Raw genomic sequence first — 19,123 nt, 5'->3', positions numbered from 1 at the left:
GCCCCATCAGGACCCCCCCCCCCCCCACCTCCTTCCCCGGGTCCCAAGGGGAGGGAGGGGGGGCACCCCTGATTCCGATTCATCAATGTACTAACTCATCTTATTAACCTAGCTCTCTCACTTCTGGTTCTAAAGAAGAAGATTTTTAAAGATTCCTTAATTTTTTTTTTTTTTTTTTTTTTTTTGGGGGGGGGGGGGTTGGGTCCCCTGGAGCCCCCTGGCTGGGGCATGGTGCCCATTTTAACAATTCGAGATCCTAACCCCCTAGGGATGCTACCTGCCAAGTTTGGTGAAAATCGGTCATGAGGTTTTCAAGAAGAAGATGAAAATGTAAAAAGTTTATGCGCGACACACGACGCACGACGGACGCCGGACGAAGAACGATCGCAATAGCTCACTTGAGCCTTTGGCTCAGGTGAGCTAATAATAATTATGCCCCCTCACTATCTATTGCTTGGATTACATTGATTTTGAAAATTATCCCATTCAGCATGAAAGAAATATTTTCAATTTTAGTCTATCCACTACATCAAATAACGATATTGCACTAATTCGAAACTCGCGTATTCGGCATTTATGGCTTTAGAGGGACATTTCAGCTAAATTTATCATAATGATTACTAGCAACAGACGGTTTTGCAGTTCGTTATCCCTAAAATTTGATATTCCGAAGGTTCGTTATTCCGAAGGTGTTCATTTGGAAATCCACGCATTAAACAAGATTCGTTAATCACAAAACAAAATAAAGCTCGCATCCTCTTTTTTGTATGTTTGTGTGTATTATCTTTTGTTTTGTTTTGTTTTGTTTTGTTTTGTTTTGTTTTTACAAACGAACGTACTAAGTAGTGAACGTTTGTTTTCTTGTTTGCTTTTCTTTTCTTTCTTTTTTTTGAATGAGCGAACCTCCGGAAAAACGACCGTTATATCATTTTCGGATTAAAGAACATTTATAAGGCATCTTTTGTAGTATTTGGAAATAACGAACCATCGGAATAACGAAGGTTTGGAATATAACGAACATTATCCCATGATTCTTTTCTTTTCATAGATAATATTACTTTTCTTTCGGTCTCCTGATTGCGAAGACACTTTAAAATAATGTCTATTAACTGTGTAAACACGAATATATGAGCGTGTATTCAAAATTTCACATGAAGCTGCGGAAAACTATGGAGAGAGATACGATACTTTCATCCGAGGATTCCCACGCATCGCTTGTGAAGCGTGCAATGCATCCCGTCAATAGCCTTTCTCAAAGGCCTTTGCTCTTATATAGCCGTTGCGCTATCAACAGCGTGGGGGCAGGGAGGTGGAACCACCTCCCTGGTGGGGCATTCTTGACAAATCCTCACCCTCATCCCCACGTTAGATGGTTCTTTCGTTGAAAGTACGTTTGAAGGGCTATAGTATTTATGTACTAGTAATTATGCTTTACACCAAACGTGCACACTCTCTGGCAACAAGTACAAAGAATGACGAAAATAAGTTGTATATTTGAATGCATAGGGGCAATGCATGGGGGGGGGGGGTGCCTGATTGTTTTATTTTGTCTTGTCTTGTTTTTTATTTCTTGCATGGGTAAAATATGAAAGCTTCACTCATCATACACTTTGCGGAAGACAATGTCTATCGCTGTACTAATAAATATAAATAGAAATGCCTTATGCTTCATCACAGACCTTTCTTCACTATGAAATAACTTTTTCCTCTTTATTGCAAAAAGAAAAGAAAAGAAAAAAGGCAAGTACCAAAATGTGTCTCGCCCATTATATATATCTCGTAAAAGAAATAAATATTTTCTAACTCCCGGAAGTTCAGTTACCCCGCCTATGACTTTTGACCTTGTGGTGACATTCAAATCCCCACAGGACATTTACCAGCCAAGTTTGGTCACAATAAACAGATGTAAATAGGGATCAAAAGTTATGAGCCATAATTGAAATGCGCCATAAAAACTTAACATTGGGCCCTAAAAGTTTGTTAACCCCTGTCTGTGGCCCTTGACTTTGTGATGACCTTCAACTCCCCAAGGGACAGCTACCATACAAGTTTGGTCCCAAAAGGACATAGGGTACAAAAGTTATGAGCCATAATCGAAATGCGCCGTAAAAACTTAACATTGGGCCCTAAAGTTTGTTGGCCCCTGTCTGAGGCCTTTGACCTTGAGCTGTACATCGTGTTTGGTAAAATGTGTAATTTTGCATAACCACTCTTCTCTCCAAGTTTGATTGAAATTGAAGTCCTCAGTAGAGAGTTATTCAAGTTTTTGTAGCGTTACGGACGGACGACGGACGGACGGTCGGACAGACGCCACAGGCGATCCCTTAGGCCGATAGTCTCTCCGCACCTCCGGTGGGCTCGACAATAAGGGCTGTTAAAAACATCTTCGCGGCTACTCGATAGTGCACACTGAAATTGATTTAAGTTGAGTTATGATTGATGTCAAAAGATTTTGTCCTTCTGTTTGCATAATTCGTATGTCGGCCAGGTAATGAGCGAACATCACATGAAAACCGTGAATATTGTATTACAAAATATACGATTTGGAAAGAATTAAACAAACTTTTATATTTTGTCAAAAATAAAACCGCGACTTTTACACATCAAACTTTGAGGAGTCAAACTCATGGAATATTGAAAAGCGTGTTTCATGATCGCCATTATCACGCTACACATGGCTCATATTTCACACACTAGTGCAAGTCTTCTTTTAGCAAAAGCAAAATCATGACAATACAACATCTAGCTGTTGAATTATCCCGTATCCGGGCACTTACCCCCTGGGCAACTACCCTCCAGATAACTACCACCCGGATAATTACCCCCCAGGTCTATTCCCCCTTAGGGCAACTACCCCCCCGGACAATTACCCTCCTAGGGTAATCACCCTCCAGGGCCATAACCCCCTAGGACAACTACCACCCGGTCATCTACCCTCCTAGGGCAACTACCCCCAAGGGCAATTACCCCTAGGACATCTACCCCCTGGATATCTACCCCCTGGGTAACTACCCCCTGGATGACTACCCCCCGGATAATTACCCCCCAGATAACTACCACCCGGATAACTACCCCCTGGATAACTACCCCCCGGATAACTACCCCCCGGAGAACTACCCCCTGGGTAACTACCCCCTCGGATAACTACCCCCCGGATAACTACCCCCGGATAACTACCCCCAGGATAACTACCACCCGGATAATTACTCCCCGGATAACTACCCCCAGGATAACTACCACCCGGATAACTACCCCCCCCCCCCTAACCATACCCCGAACCCCCCCCCCCCGCCCCCTCCTGATACGTACCTACTGGACAACCCTCCCTCCCCGCCCCCCGAAAGTTACCACCCGTTGTAATTTTTCTATAAGTTCATAACACCATATCAGAAGATGCACCTTTCTCTTACACTGTCATCATTTACTCTTTTGGCTTGTCATTTTCTACCGTTATAACACATTAGACGATAAACATAAGAAAAGGAGAGTGGATTTCACTGCAATTCATATTTCCTTAACATTAGCGAGGGACCCTTCGATATAAAGCCATACTTTCTGATAGGATCCGGGCACGGTTTTATGAAAGTTATCAGTCCTGACAAGCTGTCAGTTCCACACAATTACCAATCGTTGGAGGTCGATCAAAGCAGGTCCATGGTGACAAGTCAGTGACTCGAGCTTATCAATCAAGCAGAACCCATGGTTTTATTGAAATTGTTAGAGACTAACAAGATGTCATAACTGGCAACTTTTATCAAACGGTGCCCTAATCTGTCATAAGAGTAAAATTACAGCTTGTTTTACATACAAGTAGAATTGTGCTAGTTTTCAAATTAAATGTTCTCGACACTTTAAGAGGAAATCCAGTTCAAATATAAGTTAGTGTCATTAGAAAGAGTAAAATATTACGAGTTTAACGGTATTTCTTTTTTTTTATAAAACACCCCTAGTTGTTAACGAAGTCTTTTGTCCTGCACCCTCTTTTTGAATAGATCTATAGAGAGTTGTAGTTGACAGAATCCTTTTTACATTGTAGGGCTGCTCTGTTTTATCCCGGCCATTTCAAGAGTATTTTTTTTTTTCACAAAAACTTGAATCCTTCTTGGAATAACATGCTCCTTAATATTTCGTAAGGGGTTTCTAATTATCTCACCCAAAAGATGTTTAAAACCTGAAGTTAGGTCTCGACCAAAACCAGACGATATGATTTTTTTTTTCAATTCAAATAGCAAACGTTGTTCGAAAATAACAATGAGAGACGTACTTTTCTGGGGGAGAGTTATTGTAAGAGGGGTGATTGTTTGGAGCCAAATTTTAATAAGGAGTAATTGTCAAGGGAGGTAATGCTCTGCGGTGATCATACCAAGGAGGTGACAATCTCTTCCCACATCCTTGATATACTAGTTGTTAATGCCCAATAATGCAGTAGGGTAATTCTGAAATGAGCGTTAACGGTATAACAGTAAAATAGTTACAAAATTGATGAAACAATACAAAGAAAGCACATTAAGACAGAGACGAAATACACAAATAAAGATACAGTGCACTCCCGTTACAACGAACACGGTTATAACGAAATTTCGTTATAACGAAGCAAAACTTCTGGTCCCAAAATCATCGCCATTAAAGTCTATGGTACAAAATTCGCTTATAACGGAGACGGTTATAACAAAATTTTCGTTATCACGAAGTCTTTTCTGAGCGCCACTGACAAAGAAAAACAAAAGAAATGTGCTCCGTTATAACGAAATGCGGATCGCATTCGAAAATGCATAGCGGAACAAGCATTTTTAAAGCGTCTCTGCATGAGCGAACGCATCATTGAAAGTTCACTCCCGTGTATCACGCACAGTTTCCGAGGGGAACTTGCGTTATTGTAATCCAATAATCTGAATTCAGATAAGGTTTGTTTCATTCTTCCGAAGTCCTTTAATACAAAACACACAGATTCTGATACAACTAAATGTCCGTTAGTTCGGAAATGAAAGAGGGTTTGTTATTAAGCACATTTTGGCGTTATTCCAAAGGTTCGTTAATCCGATAATAAAATATGGTCCTTATTCTTATTCTTATACGGTTCGTTAGTCCGAAAATGAAAGGAATTCAAAACGTTCGTTAATCGGAACATTACAAAAAGTATCGTTAATCAATGGTGGAAAAAGGAGAGTACACTAACAAAGCTTAAGAATTGCAATTCTTATAATCGTCTTAAGATAAATAAATCTTCGAAATAACAAACCTTTCTCATTTTTTTTTTTCATCAACAAAATTTCTTCGGAATAACGAACCTTATTTCATTTTCGGATGAAAAAGCCTTCGGAACAACGGACTTTCTGAATAGTGAACCTTTCTCTTTTTTTGATTTATAAACCTTCAGAATGACGAACCTCATTTCATTTTCAGATCAACGAACCTTCGGAAAATGAACAATATATTATTTTGATCTAAATTATGAACTCTCGGAATAATGATTCTGCGGAAATGCGAATCTTCACATAAACAAACCATCGGAATCCCGGGGATGGCGAAACTTCGGAATAAGGAGCCTTCGGAGTAACGTACTTTAGTAAGAAAAGAACCTTTGGAATAGCGAACTGTAACCAAATCGTACACCGTCATTTTCTACACATGTGTGACAACACAAACAACTTTATGCTCTTTTTAAAATGTAATATTTAAACGAAATTAAAAAGGTAATCTCCCATTTCACATAGCTTTCCAGCGTATGATGAGGATTCAACAAACATAATTTTTTTATGCGTTGTTTCCTTCTTTTCGTTATGCATTGCATATTATATTTGTTCGGTTATAACGAAATTTCGTTAAAACGAAAAAAAAAATGCCGGTCCTGAGCATTTCGTTTTAACGGGAGTGCACTGCACATGAACACAAACGAGATAAATCCCTTGTAATGAGAGAAAGAGGAAAGGTGAGTTATGAATGACAGGAATAGACTACCTTCACGGTGGACAGAGAAAAGCGAGAGGGAAGAGGAAGATGATGGGTCAAAACCAGGGCACGTGAGGCATGAGATATAAGCGCCTCAAAATAAAGAAGTGTTACATGGAGTTGTGGTAAACGATAGACGATTGTGGTAAAAAAAAAAATATAGTGCAAAAAGTTTAACTCATTCTGAAGTGTAACATTTCTTCAAAATGTCTTTAGTTCAATGGTAAAGGCATTCAAACTTAAAACTTTTTTATACTATCACTATCAAGAAAAATTCAAGATTTCGGAACAGTAAAAGAAAATACAGATTTAGCGAAAATAGTTTTGGTTAAAGGCATTGACATTTACTGTATTACCGGGTAGGATATGAAGGGACAGCTTCGTTTTTTTATGAACATAGAGTCAAAATACAGAGGGAGAAATTAAGCTTGTACACAAATCGTCCTAAATGCAAACGATACAAATCGTAAATCCTTAAGATGTTGTTTTCATAAGATGATGTATCAGTGTGGCATCTCCGTGATTCCTGGCAAATAATACAAAGAACTTCGTTTCCTGTAGTAATGATATTCTTTTTATTAAAAGTAAGATTGGGGGTGGGGGGGGGTGGGGACAATGACCCGGGAGGTAGTTACCCAGGGGGTAATTGGCGTGGTGCACTGTCCTGGGGGAAATTTTCCTCTTGATAGTTATAGGGGAGGGGGGAGTTGTAGGCCTACTTATCCGGGGTAATCATCCATGGGAAGTTATCGGAGGGGGTAGTTATCGGGTGGAAGTTATCTGGGGTCTAGTTTTCGGAGGAGGGGGTAATCAACCTGGGGATAATTATCCTGGTGGTAATTATCTGGGGGGGTAGTTATCCGGGGGGTAATTATCCGGGGGGTAATTATCCGGGGGGTAGTTATCCGGGGGGTAGTTATCCTGGAGGTAGTTACCCAGGGGGTAGTTCTCCGCGGGGTAGTTACCCAGGGGGTAGTTCTCCGGGGGGTAGTTATCCAGGGGGTAGTTCTCCGGGGGGTAGTTATCCAGGGGGTAGTTATCCGAGGGGGTAGTTATCCAGGGGGTAGTTATCCGAGGGGGTAGTTATCCAGGGGTAGTTATCCGAGGGGTAGTTATCCAGGGGGTAGTTTTCCTAAGGGGGAATCGCCCTAGGGGGTGATTGCCCTAGGAGGGTAGTTGTCCGGGGGGTAGTTGTCCTAGGGGGTAATTACCCAGGGGGTAGTTCTCCGCGGGGTAGTTACCCAGGGGGTAGTTCTCCGGGGGTAGTTATCCAGGGGGTATTCTCCGGGGGGTAGTTATCCAGGGGGTAGTTATCCGAGGGGGTAGTTATCCAGGGGTAGTTATCCGAGGGGTAGTTATCCAGGGGGTAGTTTTCCTAAGGGGGAATCGCCCTAGGGGCGATATTAAAGGGAACACAAACCCAAAGAGCAATGTGAATTGAGTAAAAGCATTAACAATAGTAGAACACATCAGTGAAGTATGAGGAAAATCGGACAATCGATGCAAAAGTTATGAATTTTTAAAGTTTTGGTGTTGTAACCGCTGGATGAAGACTACTAGAGGTTATGACGTATGAGTGGACAACAATATAAAGAAAATATAAAAGGAATTCCACAAAAGTTCATTTTCTAGTAAAATGAAAGAGTACTTGACTAACCGCTTTCAGAAAGCAGGGGGAATAAGTGCTACCCCTAACATGTCAGTATCAAGTTGATGGAATGTGTAATTTTCATGAAAAATGATTTTTTTTTGTGGAATTCCCTTTATATTGCCTTCATGATTATTGTAGTCCACTCATACGTCATAACCTCTAGTAGTCTCCTTACCCAGCAGTTCCAACACGAAAACTTTAAAAATTCATAACTTTTGCATCGATTGTCCGATTTTCCTCAAACGTTCACTGATGTGTTCTACTAATGTTACTGCTTTCACTCAATCCACATCGCTCTTTGGATTTGCATTCCCTTTAAGTCTCAACCAAAACTATACGATCCCTTTAACACCACACCTATATTGTGTCACTATAATGACACTCTGGAGGCGCCATATAAAACGGTCCCCTTAAAACGACTTTTTTTGGTCACGCGATCATGATACACGGCTCTCCCCTGAGAGGAATAAAAGAGTTCCAATCATGGCTCGACTTGACTTACTTCTCAATTATGTCGTGGCTGATGATGAGGCACAAGCAAAACATCTTATACATAATTATCATCAAAGCTATAGTGCGTGTGTATAACTACAATAAAAAATCAAACATCACGACACATAATTAGTATGTCCGCAGTAACCTCGTAAAAAGAGTATACCATTCAACAATAAAGAAATATATAAAAAATGACATTAAAGAAAAATGAACTGTGTAGGGTCTTACACTTCCAGTGCACATACGATTCGAAGAGTTTCGTATGCGACTGATCCACTACATAAGTTGTGAAATTTGGAGGCTCTGGTTTGCTTTATTATTTGTTTTTATGCACACGCCCCGCTCTACTGTGAGTGTGATGTTCTTTTCCACTCGTGAAGTGTACGTGGATGGAAACGTTTTTCGGGCGAGTCTATCCACCGTGACCGAAACAAAAGCAGCTCTCCAAAAATTTGAAGAACGGCAGACGAAGGGCTTATGCTTGAGGTGACGAAGTGTTTGCTTGTATTTTGACGAAGAATTTTTACAGCTTCAAACCGAAAAGTGGGTAGCTCCATCGCGCTGCCTGGTGATGCCGTAGTTTTCCAATAATTTCCCCCAATCTATTCTACTATCCTTTGTACCAAGGTGATATAGTTCAGAAATCTTAGTATCCATACGCGTATATTTATCAGACCACTGAACAATAGTTACTACTGAACTTACAACCTACCGGTACTGTTTTGTATCATTATAATCACAGACAATTGTTCGCTGTGCGCTATAATTATGGAGATAACCATCACCATAATGAGATTCGCGGTCGTAAAATGTCAACGGGTGGTGGCGTATGAACCCCGTTGCATTTCCCCCCTATACCCGCAACGCTCAGCTCTGTATACACTGGAAGAACTCGATTGGTAAAACTTTTCAAGTAAAAGAATTGTATGCATGAAATCGATTTAATCGTGGTTGACTTCAACGTATCACAGCGACGAGATTTATTTGATCCACCCCACTAATATTTTATAGATTGTGCTTCAATGTAACTTTCTTTTGTAAAACAAAATAAAGGCAATATCTATGCATTCTAACGGTGTACTTCAACAAAGGGAAACGTTTATACAAGGTCCAACTATACATGAGAAATTATGTAGTTAATCACATTTTGAGCTCACATTTCGTATAATATATATGCACACTGGGAATGAAAATGACAGAGAAAAAAAAAGGTTATTACGATATTTACCAACAAACAGTAAAATGAGCAAATACACTACCAAAGATTGACTTGCTAATGAATGATAATCTTGTCAACAAAATGAATCTTCCTTTAATAATTTCAACAAAGTCGACGATGCGCCTTGCGCATAATGTTATTACCATACGCAACGAAATCTAAACCCGTGTATATCACGCAGAAAAGCAAACCAATTATATGAATAAAATAGACGAGTTGCTGCCTCCTACAACGTTTGCTCACACACTCTTCTTCACCCAGATTACAGTTATTGCCGCTTGAAGTATTTTCGCTTCACGAACATCAAAGACGCGAGTCTTTTGAGCGATATACTCACCCCTAATCCAACAGCTAGCACTACAATGAAGTAGAGAACAATAACAGCAATGTCAGCCTTTGCTAAATTCTCCCTTCCCTCCATGATGAAGTAGTGATCAATCGCGAGTTAGTGCCACAACTAAATGATTCCCAAGGTCGGATAATCGAAAATGAAATTAATATGAATAATATTGTAAACTTGCACAGTTCATTAGAGCTGTGAAGTATAAGCACTAATGCGGTGTCCAAGTGCTGTCCGTGGTTTATAATCAACGAGCTCGAGCTGACGGGCGGTGATACGCGTCTCTGAGTTCCCGCGCAAGCGTGTACAACTCCCAACTTCATTCAGCTAAGAGGCCGTTCGAGGTTGTGAATATTCATGAGGGTGAAAACTACCCGAGATTATAGTGAAGATGAATGAAGCTGAACAGAAGTCATGTTGAACAAACGCCTTCCGGATAAAGTTTCTGTAACGCAACGCATGTGCTAGAATCGAGGCACCGATACACATTGGGTATAGATTAAAGAAAAAAAAAAGGTGGGGGGGACAACCGAAAAAGTACATAAGGAATTCCCAAAGTGTACAAACAATAAATAGGCATATCGTTATTAACTGTAAAGCCCGCCGCACACTACACGATTTTGCCCCGATTCACCGGTCTTAAGACCTTAAGACTAGAAGTGTGACGTCACAGTCTTGCCATTTTCTAGTCGTACGACTGGGTCTTAGCGCCAGTCGTAGAGATTTGACATGTTGAATCTCTACGACCAGTCGTGAGCTTTCAGCCATTCACAATGCAGCAAAATGCAAACGCACGCAGTGCGCACTGCGCGCGCTTTACAGTCGGGTCGTATAGTGTGCGGTGTCCGGTCGTACGACTGGTCTTAAGACCCAGCTTGGCTTAAGACTTTAAGACCAGTCTGATCGTGTGGATATAGTGTGCGGTGGCCTTTAGGTGAAATATCATCGTGTATCTTCTTATATTACCAGATTCAAAGGAGACGAGATAAACGATAGAAACGTTAGCATTGAAAATGCTTTCCTCAGAACTATGGTTTCAACCTCAGACATAATATAACTAATATATTTATATAAACAAAGTTTGCTTTTACCCACTCTAAATGATAAAGATGATAATAAACATGAAAACATCAAGGCCTAAACGGACTTTAATGATCAATAATTATCGCATAATGAATATAACTTCAATGATACAGGTTATTATGAAGTATACACGTAACGCGGGCTGGACGAGAATCACACATTTACTGTACATTCATTGGCTATCGGTTGAAAAATGAGAATTTGAGATCTTGTGATCAATAAGAAACATCGAGAACAATTAGAATAAAAACTAAAAGTTAAAATATTGTGCTGAATCGACGAGCACCCAAGGATAAACAAGGCATTGTGATCCTGTGTATAATTATAAGGTATAGGCCTGATATAGGACACGCCATCTTCATAGATGGCGTGATCTTTTATGGATCTTTTATGGCGTGATTTCTTATGGATCTTTGCACTTCAGTGCAAAGATCCATAAAAAATCTGAATGTGCGGAATTTCGCTCATTCAAAAATCTTAATGAGGAGGAATATGAGGAGGAATATGAGGCAGGTCATAAAAGATATAGACGACGTTGATGATGCGTGGGATATGTGGTTGACTCTTTTCAATGATGTAACCAACAAGGTGCCAGGTAAAAATGGCAGAGGTAAAAATGGCAGGGGTAAAAATGGCAGAGGTAAAAATGGCAGAGGTAAAAATGGCAGGGGTAAAAATGGCAGAGGTAAAAATGGCAGGGGTAAAAATGGCAGAGGTAAAAATGGCAGAGGTAAAAATGGCAGAGGTAAAAATGGCAGAGGTAAAAATGGCAGGGGTAGAAATGGCAGAGGTAAAAATGGCAGGGGTAAAAATGGCAGAGGTAAAAATGGCAGGGGTAAAAATGGCAGAGGTAAAAATGGCAGAGGTAAAATGTTAGAAGTAATGAGAGCGATTTCGTCAGAGATAAGCGTATGAAGAGGTTTTGAATGATAACCTAGCCAGATCAAAGTGTTATCGAATTATCAAATCCAAACTGCAGATTTGAAGAAAGTTTATTGGATTATGTTTTAAAAAGATTATAGCACTCTCATTCTGAGTTTGATTCAAGTGCAGTGATGTAATCTGTCTGTTCAGAGGAATGATAAACCAGCTGAGAGCCTAGTAGGCCTATGGGAAATTATTTTTATTATTCAGTATTATTATTATCATTATTATTATTAATGTTACACTGCAAAAAGTCCGGTGTTAAATAGTGAACACCGAGCTGTTGTTAAATTTTCGGTGCTCATTTATGGTGTTAAATTAACACCTCCGGGTGTCATTTCCAAATTTTAAACTGTTTTTTGAAGAGTTTCTTAGTAACTGCACTTCTTGTTGATTTTTAATTTAAACAAGACGATCAAGAATTTTACATCAAAATACTAGATTTTTGAAAAAATGTGAAAATAAATTTACACCAAAGTAACACCAGCTGGTGTGGTCTCTTATTGAAGCCGGACGGGTGTTAAACCATTGATATTAACACCATCAAATATCAAATCAACACCATGTGGTGTCATTTTTGAATTAACACCAGGTACAGTGTCAAATTAACACCACGAAGTGTCAGGTGAACACTTTTCAACACCATCACAGTGCATTTTTAACACCTGTGGGTGTGGTCCTTTATTGAAGTTTGATCGGTGTTAGATTTAACACCCGTGGTGTTAAATCTAACACCGATGTTTTTACAGAGTATCTATCATTATAAGGGGGTTGCAACAATGCTGCAAAGCCCTTAAACAGTATAATCCTACATTATTTTGCCCAATGAAGTTATCACACACACACACACACACACACACACACACACACACGCACGAACCCACTTTTGGTATAAACATACACTTCTATACGCAGATATACGCATGTACATATACTCTCACATACACACCCTTACACAAACGAATTCCGCTCACGTCCAGGCTATTGTCATTGTATATATATAAATATATATTGTCATTATTTTTCATTTTTTGAACTGTTTAGTGTAAAGAAGTGAAGGAGACATAGTCGAGGCAAACCGTTAAATTGTCATCTGTTCTATATGTTATTTTCTCACATTCATGTTTCGTAGGAGTCTATTTATCTCACAAGGCCTGATCGCGACATAATGTACAAGTAAAAATACAAAACGCAAAAAAAAAAAACTACAGCAGATGTACCGGCAGACATAAGTAAGCTCTTGCAAAACATTTTATTACATTATTACAAGTATCACATGACGCAAAAACAAATATCTCGAAGTTTAATGAACACTTTGTGGTCATTTTACAAATTTATGCCTATTAAAACTGAAGAGGAACATTAGCAATAGACTGTTCTAGTGAGAGTAAAAACCGATAGTTTGCCATTGGATTTCTTTCAACTATTGTTGAACGAATCCGCAGGCGAAAAAATGTAAATGTTTGATGCCTCTCAAACTTAGCTGTTGCCCCAAAGCATGGGTGTAAATCCCGGAACACACCAGAATCAGGTCAATAGCACCATTAGACCCTGAGATAATCGCAACTGTAGATTTCAAATGGCGACCATTTTGAAATTCAATATGGCGGAAAGAGAGAATTCCAAGTGGCCCAATATCTGAAAATGTTTGCAATATGTTAATGTACATTTTGTGCTAAATTTGGTGCTTGTATCCCAAAATGCACGATAGGTTTGCTAAGCTGCCCCACTAAGAGTATTTTATAGTGATACCCAAAAAACATTTTCGTGTCATTAATTATTTCTTTAACCCCTAATTTTGGGGGAGCGGGACATCAAGCGGGGAGAAATGAGACAACCTGGAAAGAAATTGGATAACCATCATGACCAAAGTAGGATTTACATGTGCCGCGGGGATAAATGTAACACTGCCCTGTTAGATTTCTCCCAGTGGTAACAGAAACAGTAAAAGATCCCTGCCAATTTTTCATACCTGCATGTTTGTTATCAAGCAATTTTATTTTCAGAAGTTTGCACACTGATATTAAAATACCTATGTTAAAATAGTATAGGACCTACCAGATCTAAAGTAAGTTTGACGTTTTACTGACAAGATACCTGTAGAGCTGTATAGTGGTTAATATGTCCATTTTCAGGTGTGCTCATCTGTTTACTGATATAATTGGATTGTTGACTGGCCGAGCATTTTTCAAGTTACATGAGTGTCACATATTTCTCGTGTCCCATTTCTCCCCGGTCTCCCCCGTGCTTTATTTCAGAAGGCACGAAAAGCGCGTATTGCGAGAAAGGTGTCAGAAACATGAAGAAAAAAATTTGTCACTTTTACCTCGTCCTTTTGCATTTCAACGACTAAATTTTTATCAATGGCATTTTTATCTCAAGCATTTTGACCATTGACATTTCGACCACTGACAACTTTACCTCTGACATTTTTACCACTGACATAATTATTTACCTCTGACATTACCCCTGCCATTTTTACCTCTGCCATTTTTACCCCTGCCATTTTTACCTCTGCCATTTTTACCCCTGCCATTTTTACCCCTGCCATTTTTACCCCTGCCATTTTTACCCCTGCCATTTTTACCCCTGCCATTTTTACCCCTGCCATTTTTACACCTGCCATTTTTACCTCTGCCATTTTTACCTCTGCCATTTTTACCCCTGCCATTTTTACCCCTGCCATTTTTACCTCTGCCATTTTTACCTCTGCCATTTTTACCCCTGCCATTTTTACCCCTGCCATTTTTACCCCTGCCATTTTTACCCCTGCCATTTTTACCCCTGCCATTTTTGCCTCTGCCATTTTTACCCCTGCCATTTTTACCCCTGCCATTTTTACCTCTGCCATTTTTACACCGAACCATCAACAAGCACATACCTTTGCGCAAAAAGCGGATAAGAAAACATGCATGTCCATGGATATCTGATGAGATTGTTAAGCTCATGACGGAACGTGATAAAGTTCTCAAAGCTGCTAAATCTAACAATAGTGATGATCTTTGGAATACCTATAAATATCTAAAAAAACAAAGTTACTCATCTCATGAGAATAAGAAAAAAACAGTATAACACTGACCAAATTTTACAAAATCGTAACAGTAAGAAAATGTGGAAGAGCTTGAGGGAACTTACGCCTAAATCATCACCCATTAATCTCCCAATACCATAAAGGTTGATGATGCAGAAGTATCGGACAACGCAAGTATTGCTGAAGCATTCAACAATTTTTTCATATCTAATGCTACTAAAATTACAAAAGACCTGCAGAGGAATACTTCGCAAATGATATTTGATGAGGACAAAGGCTTTGTTCCATCTCATTCTCAATTTAATTTAAGTATGATAACGAGAGATTTTGTATTGAGACAGATCGAGCTTCTTGGCATAGATAAAGCAACCGGAGAAGATCACATCGGCTGCAAACTTTTAAAGATGACAAAGAATGTTATTGCAGAATCTCTTTGCGATATTATCAACAAATCCCTGTCTACGGGAGTTGTTCCACGTGAATGGAAAAAGGCTCGGGTAGTACCGATATTTAAAGCGGGAGATATTTCTTCGTTGAATAACTACCGCCCCTTCTCAATCTTACCAACAGTGAGTAAAATTATCGAAAGGGCCGTACATCAACAACTGAGCGAATTCATGAATGCGAATGATTTACTACACCCTAATCAATCTGGTTTTAGACCATTTCATTCCACATCAACTGCTCTTGCAAAACTTGTGAATCAGTGGTCTTTGAATATAGATAATAATCAAATTTCTGGAGTTGCCTTCATAGATCTTCGGAAGACATTTGACACTGTAGATCATGACCTACTTTTACATAAATTAAAGTGTATAGGGTGTAGTAAGACGACTGTAGATTGGTTTAAATCCTATTTAAGTGACAGACAGCAAGTGACGCAATTCAAAGGAGCCAAGTCCCACCCTTCAACTATTAAATTGGGTGTACCTCAAGGGTCAATTCTTGGTCCCCTTTTATTTTCAATATATGTCAACAGTCTACCCGAGTGTACTTCAGAAGGTGTTATAGATATGTACGCTGACGATACGACCCTCACTGTCAGTGCTAATGACGCAACAGTTTTAGAAGAAAAGATAACTGTTGCACTAAATAAAGTAATGGGGTGGATTAAGAAAAATCGGCTCGTCCTTAACACTGACAAAACTTCTGTCATGATTATCGGCTCCCGTGCTAATCTCGGGAAAATTGAAAATTTCAGTATTTCATTAGATGGTAGTCGGATTAAAAGAGTTCAGTTCACTAAATGTTTAGGTGTTTTAATAGATGAAGAACTGAAATGGTCTAAACAAATCGAAAATGTATGTAAACGTACCCAAAAAAGTGTCTGCATGATAAAGAGAGCGAAGGCCTTTTTGCCCCAACAATCCCTAAAATTACTTTATAATAGTCTAGTGTTACCACAATTTGATTACTGTTCTGTTGTTTGGTCAAACAGATTTCAATACCATACAACTAAGCTAGAAAAAATTCAAAAGAGGGCAGCAAGAATAATTTTGGACAAAACATATGACACACCGTCGGCTGATTTATTCAAAAGTCTTAAATGGATGACACTAGACAAACGTTTTGATTTCAGCCGCGTTATGATGATATATAAATGCGTCCATAACTTAGCACCTTCGTACCTTCAGGTGCACTTAGTTAAGCCTAGTGATGTACATGAACATCATACAAGGCTAATAGACAGTGGAAATCTATGTGTGCCAAGATTTCGCTCTGATTGTCACAAGTGCAGCCCAATCGTATCCTCTGTACTTGAATGGAACAGGCTAGATCATTCAATTAGATCAGCTTCTTCCATATATTCATTTAAGAGATTGTTTAAGCAAAGTTGCTATTTGTAAGTAACACACGAAATTCATTCTGGGCTTTATCATTCCTGTATAATAGCGTTTTTAATTGTTATTTCGGCATTCTGGTGAACTCTTGCTGTGGCATTTATACTTTTTATGTTACTTTGCAATGTACAGTATGCTGGTATGTATCTACACTGTATTATGTCATCTTCTGTATATACGTTTTGCTATTTAATGTACATATGTTCATCAATATTATTCAGGGCTCCATGGAAGACCACTATTTATTGGTGAATGGACTACCCTGACAAAAGATTAGAAATAAATAAATAAATAAATAGATTATTATTCGCTGCGAGTATTTCCAAACATCGTGTACACGCTGGTTAATGATCGTCGCTTGAGGGGGGGGGACTCACGTGATAGCCTACACTTTCGGCTTTTCACTATCAAGGCAATCTTCCAAAATGGAAGCATCGTTAAGTCAAGTGCTAGCTCGACATTTTTTTTTTTTTGCCTTTATTTTATTGCTCATAAAGATGATTCATCTCGAGGAGAAAACAATAATAGCCTGACAAGGAAGTCGATATATAACGAGGTTGCCAGATAATTATTACGCTGTATGCACGATAACAGTGAAAAAAAAAAAATGAAATGAAAAATTAAAAAACTATGTATTACAGCGCATGTATACTTCATTCTTAATGTATTACGTGTTATTCGTTTAAACTTCACATACAAAGAAAAAAAAAAGAAAAAAAAAGACTGAAAGCACTGGATGTGAAGTGTGCTTTACTGCTTATTTGTATTGTCTTGCGTCTTTGCACTTCCTTCTAACTATAGACCTACCTGCACAGTGTCAATAATAACAACAATAATGATAATAAAATGGCAATGATAATATCAATAGTAATAATCATTGTAACTCTTACTGGTGGGTTATGCGTGTGTGCGTGTAGCTCGTAGATACATTTTTTTTTCATCGTATGGAAATTCTAATATAAATATTTGAAATTCTGTTATAAAGATTACAAACCCACTAAAACAAAGACCACATGCAGGAATCATTTCTGAGTGTGCCGGGAAGGAAGGGGGAGGGGGGGGGGGGGAGGGGGGAGGTGAGTGGGAGGGGCTTGGGGGAGGGTGCCAGTGCTACCTTCTGACCTTGACCATGCCAAGCATTGCGACGGAGCGCCCTTATCGAAGATCCAACCCACCCACTATACCCCCTAACACAAAGCACATACATACACACACACACATACACACACATGCATACACAAAGATACAAATTGGGAGTCGTGTAAGAAACTATAATACAGTTGTACATGTACTTTTCTTTACTATTGGAACGCAATATAACACCCCAGACGTACAGTTACATATTTTATGCTGGTCTATTATCTCTGGGGCCGGGCGGGGATGGACCGTGTGAGCAGTGAGCAGCTAGCAACTAGCAGGGGGGGGGGGGGGGGGGGGTAGTGTAATCGTAGATTCACGATCGTTCGATGCGTTCGCAAAGTTCTATTCTCCCATTTATATTTCATCAATCAGGCTTGCGTGCGTATACCGTACATGATAATGACTGTTAATATCATCGCAAAACCCCCCAAAATACATGGATTTAGTCACAACACTGCATGCATGCCATATATCTATCTACTAAATACTGTATGCGATGCAATGACAGTACGTGTATACCCCCTCACCTCACCGACCGCGGCGAATGCTGTGTTGTCATAGCTTTCATTTCATCATCAATTCCTACAACTTTTCATTGCTGATAAGCAGTGATAGCTGGATCATCGCTTTAGGATCATCCAATTATTGGAACATTATCCTGACCAATGCAAAGTGTGTACACCGAAACATCAGAGAGAGCGGGGGGGGGGGGGGTGGGGGGAATTACTACGGTCTACGTGCAAGGGACATGTTTACAAACACATGAACACGTGCATACTCTTCGTAGTACCGCGCAAACATTCTGCAACCATCTGGATTGTTCTTTGACCACTGTGTTTGCGGCCGGTGTGCACTCTTCATTCTCGTTTACGTGACTGAGCCACAGGCCGCCGCGGGTTACATTGGTTATGTCCGCTCGTTCAGGCGCACGGTCGGGGAGGGAAGAAGCGACGAAAGGCGGGAAGGGTGTGCCGCGACAGGGGGAGGAGCGGAGGAGTGACAGTAAACAACAACGGAAAAGAAAACATCAGTTTTCTGCATACTCACCCCTAAACCGACAGCTAACACTAGCACAAAATATACGACGATGACGCCGACATCGACTGCGGCTAAACTTCCTGTTCCGTCCATGATGTGGGATCTTTCCGATCTGCTCATGCACCAATTTGTATTTTCCGCTGGGGCTTTATGGGAGATATTCGCCGTCTGCTAGCCAACGCAGCGCTGCAGTCGCTCGTCGCGCGCTCATCATACTCATAGCCGGGTACAGTGTACTAGTAGTTTGCCACGCATTCGCTCAGTCGAGGATTCACATGACGTGGACAACGCAACGTTGTTTTGGAAGGGTGTATTAAAGTACCCGAATTCGTATCCAGGCAATTACCCCCAGAGGGCAATTACCCCCCGGGCTTAATACTGGTTAGTGGTAAGGTTAGAGTAAAGATTAGGG

At 39.9% G+C, this 19,123-nt stretch overlaps 1 protein-coding gene across 1 annotated transcript in view; it reads right to left on the bottom strand.

The window, feature by feature from the left end:
• Positions 1 to 18,829, bottom strand: part of LOC139709418 (sodium/glucose cotransporter 4-like) — an 88,517-nt gene extending 69,688 nt beyond the window's left edge. Inside the window, exon 1 of the mRNA XM_071621389.1 lies at positions 18,721 to 18,829. Coding sequence (XP_071477490.1) covers positions 18,721 to 18,804 — 84 coding nt within the window. The 5' untranslated portion in view covers positions 18,805 to 18,829. The remainder of the gene's footprint in view (positions 1 to 18,720) is intronic.
• Between the last annotated feature and the right edge of the window lie 294 nt (positions 18,830 to 19,123).

This window comes from Diadema antillarum, unplaced genomic scaffold (assembly GCF_040938485.1).
Source record: "Diadema antillarum isolate AM-2024a unplaced genomic scaffold, OU_Dant_1.0 scf00000037, whole genome shotgun sequence".
NCBI classification, from domain to species: Eukaryota; Metazoa; Echinodermata; class Echinoidea; order Diadematoida; family Diadematidae; genus Diadema; species Diadema antillarum.
The sequence above is the reverse complement of the archived record's forward strand: the minus strand, read 5'-3'. Positions and strand labels throughout refer to the sequence as shown.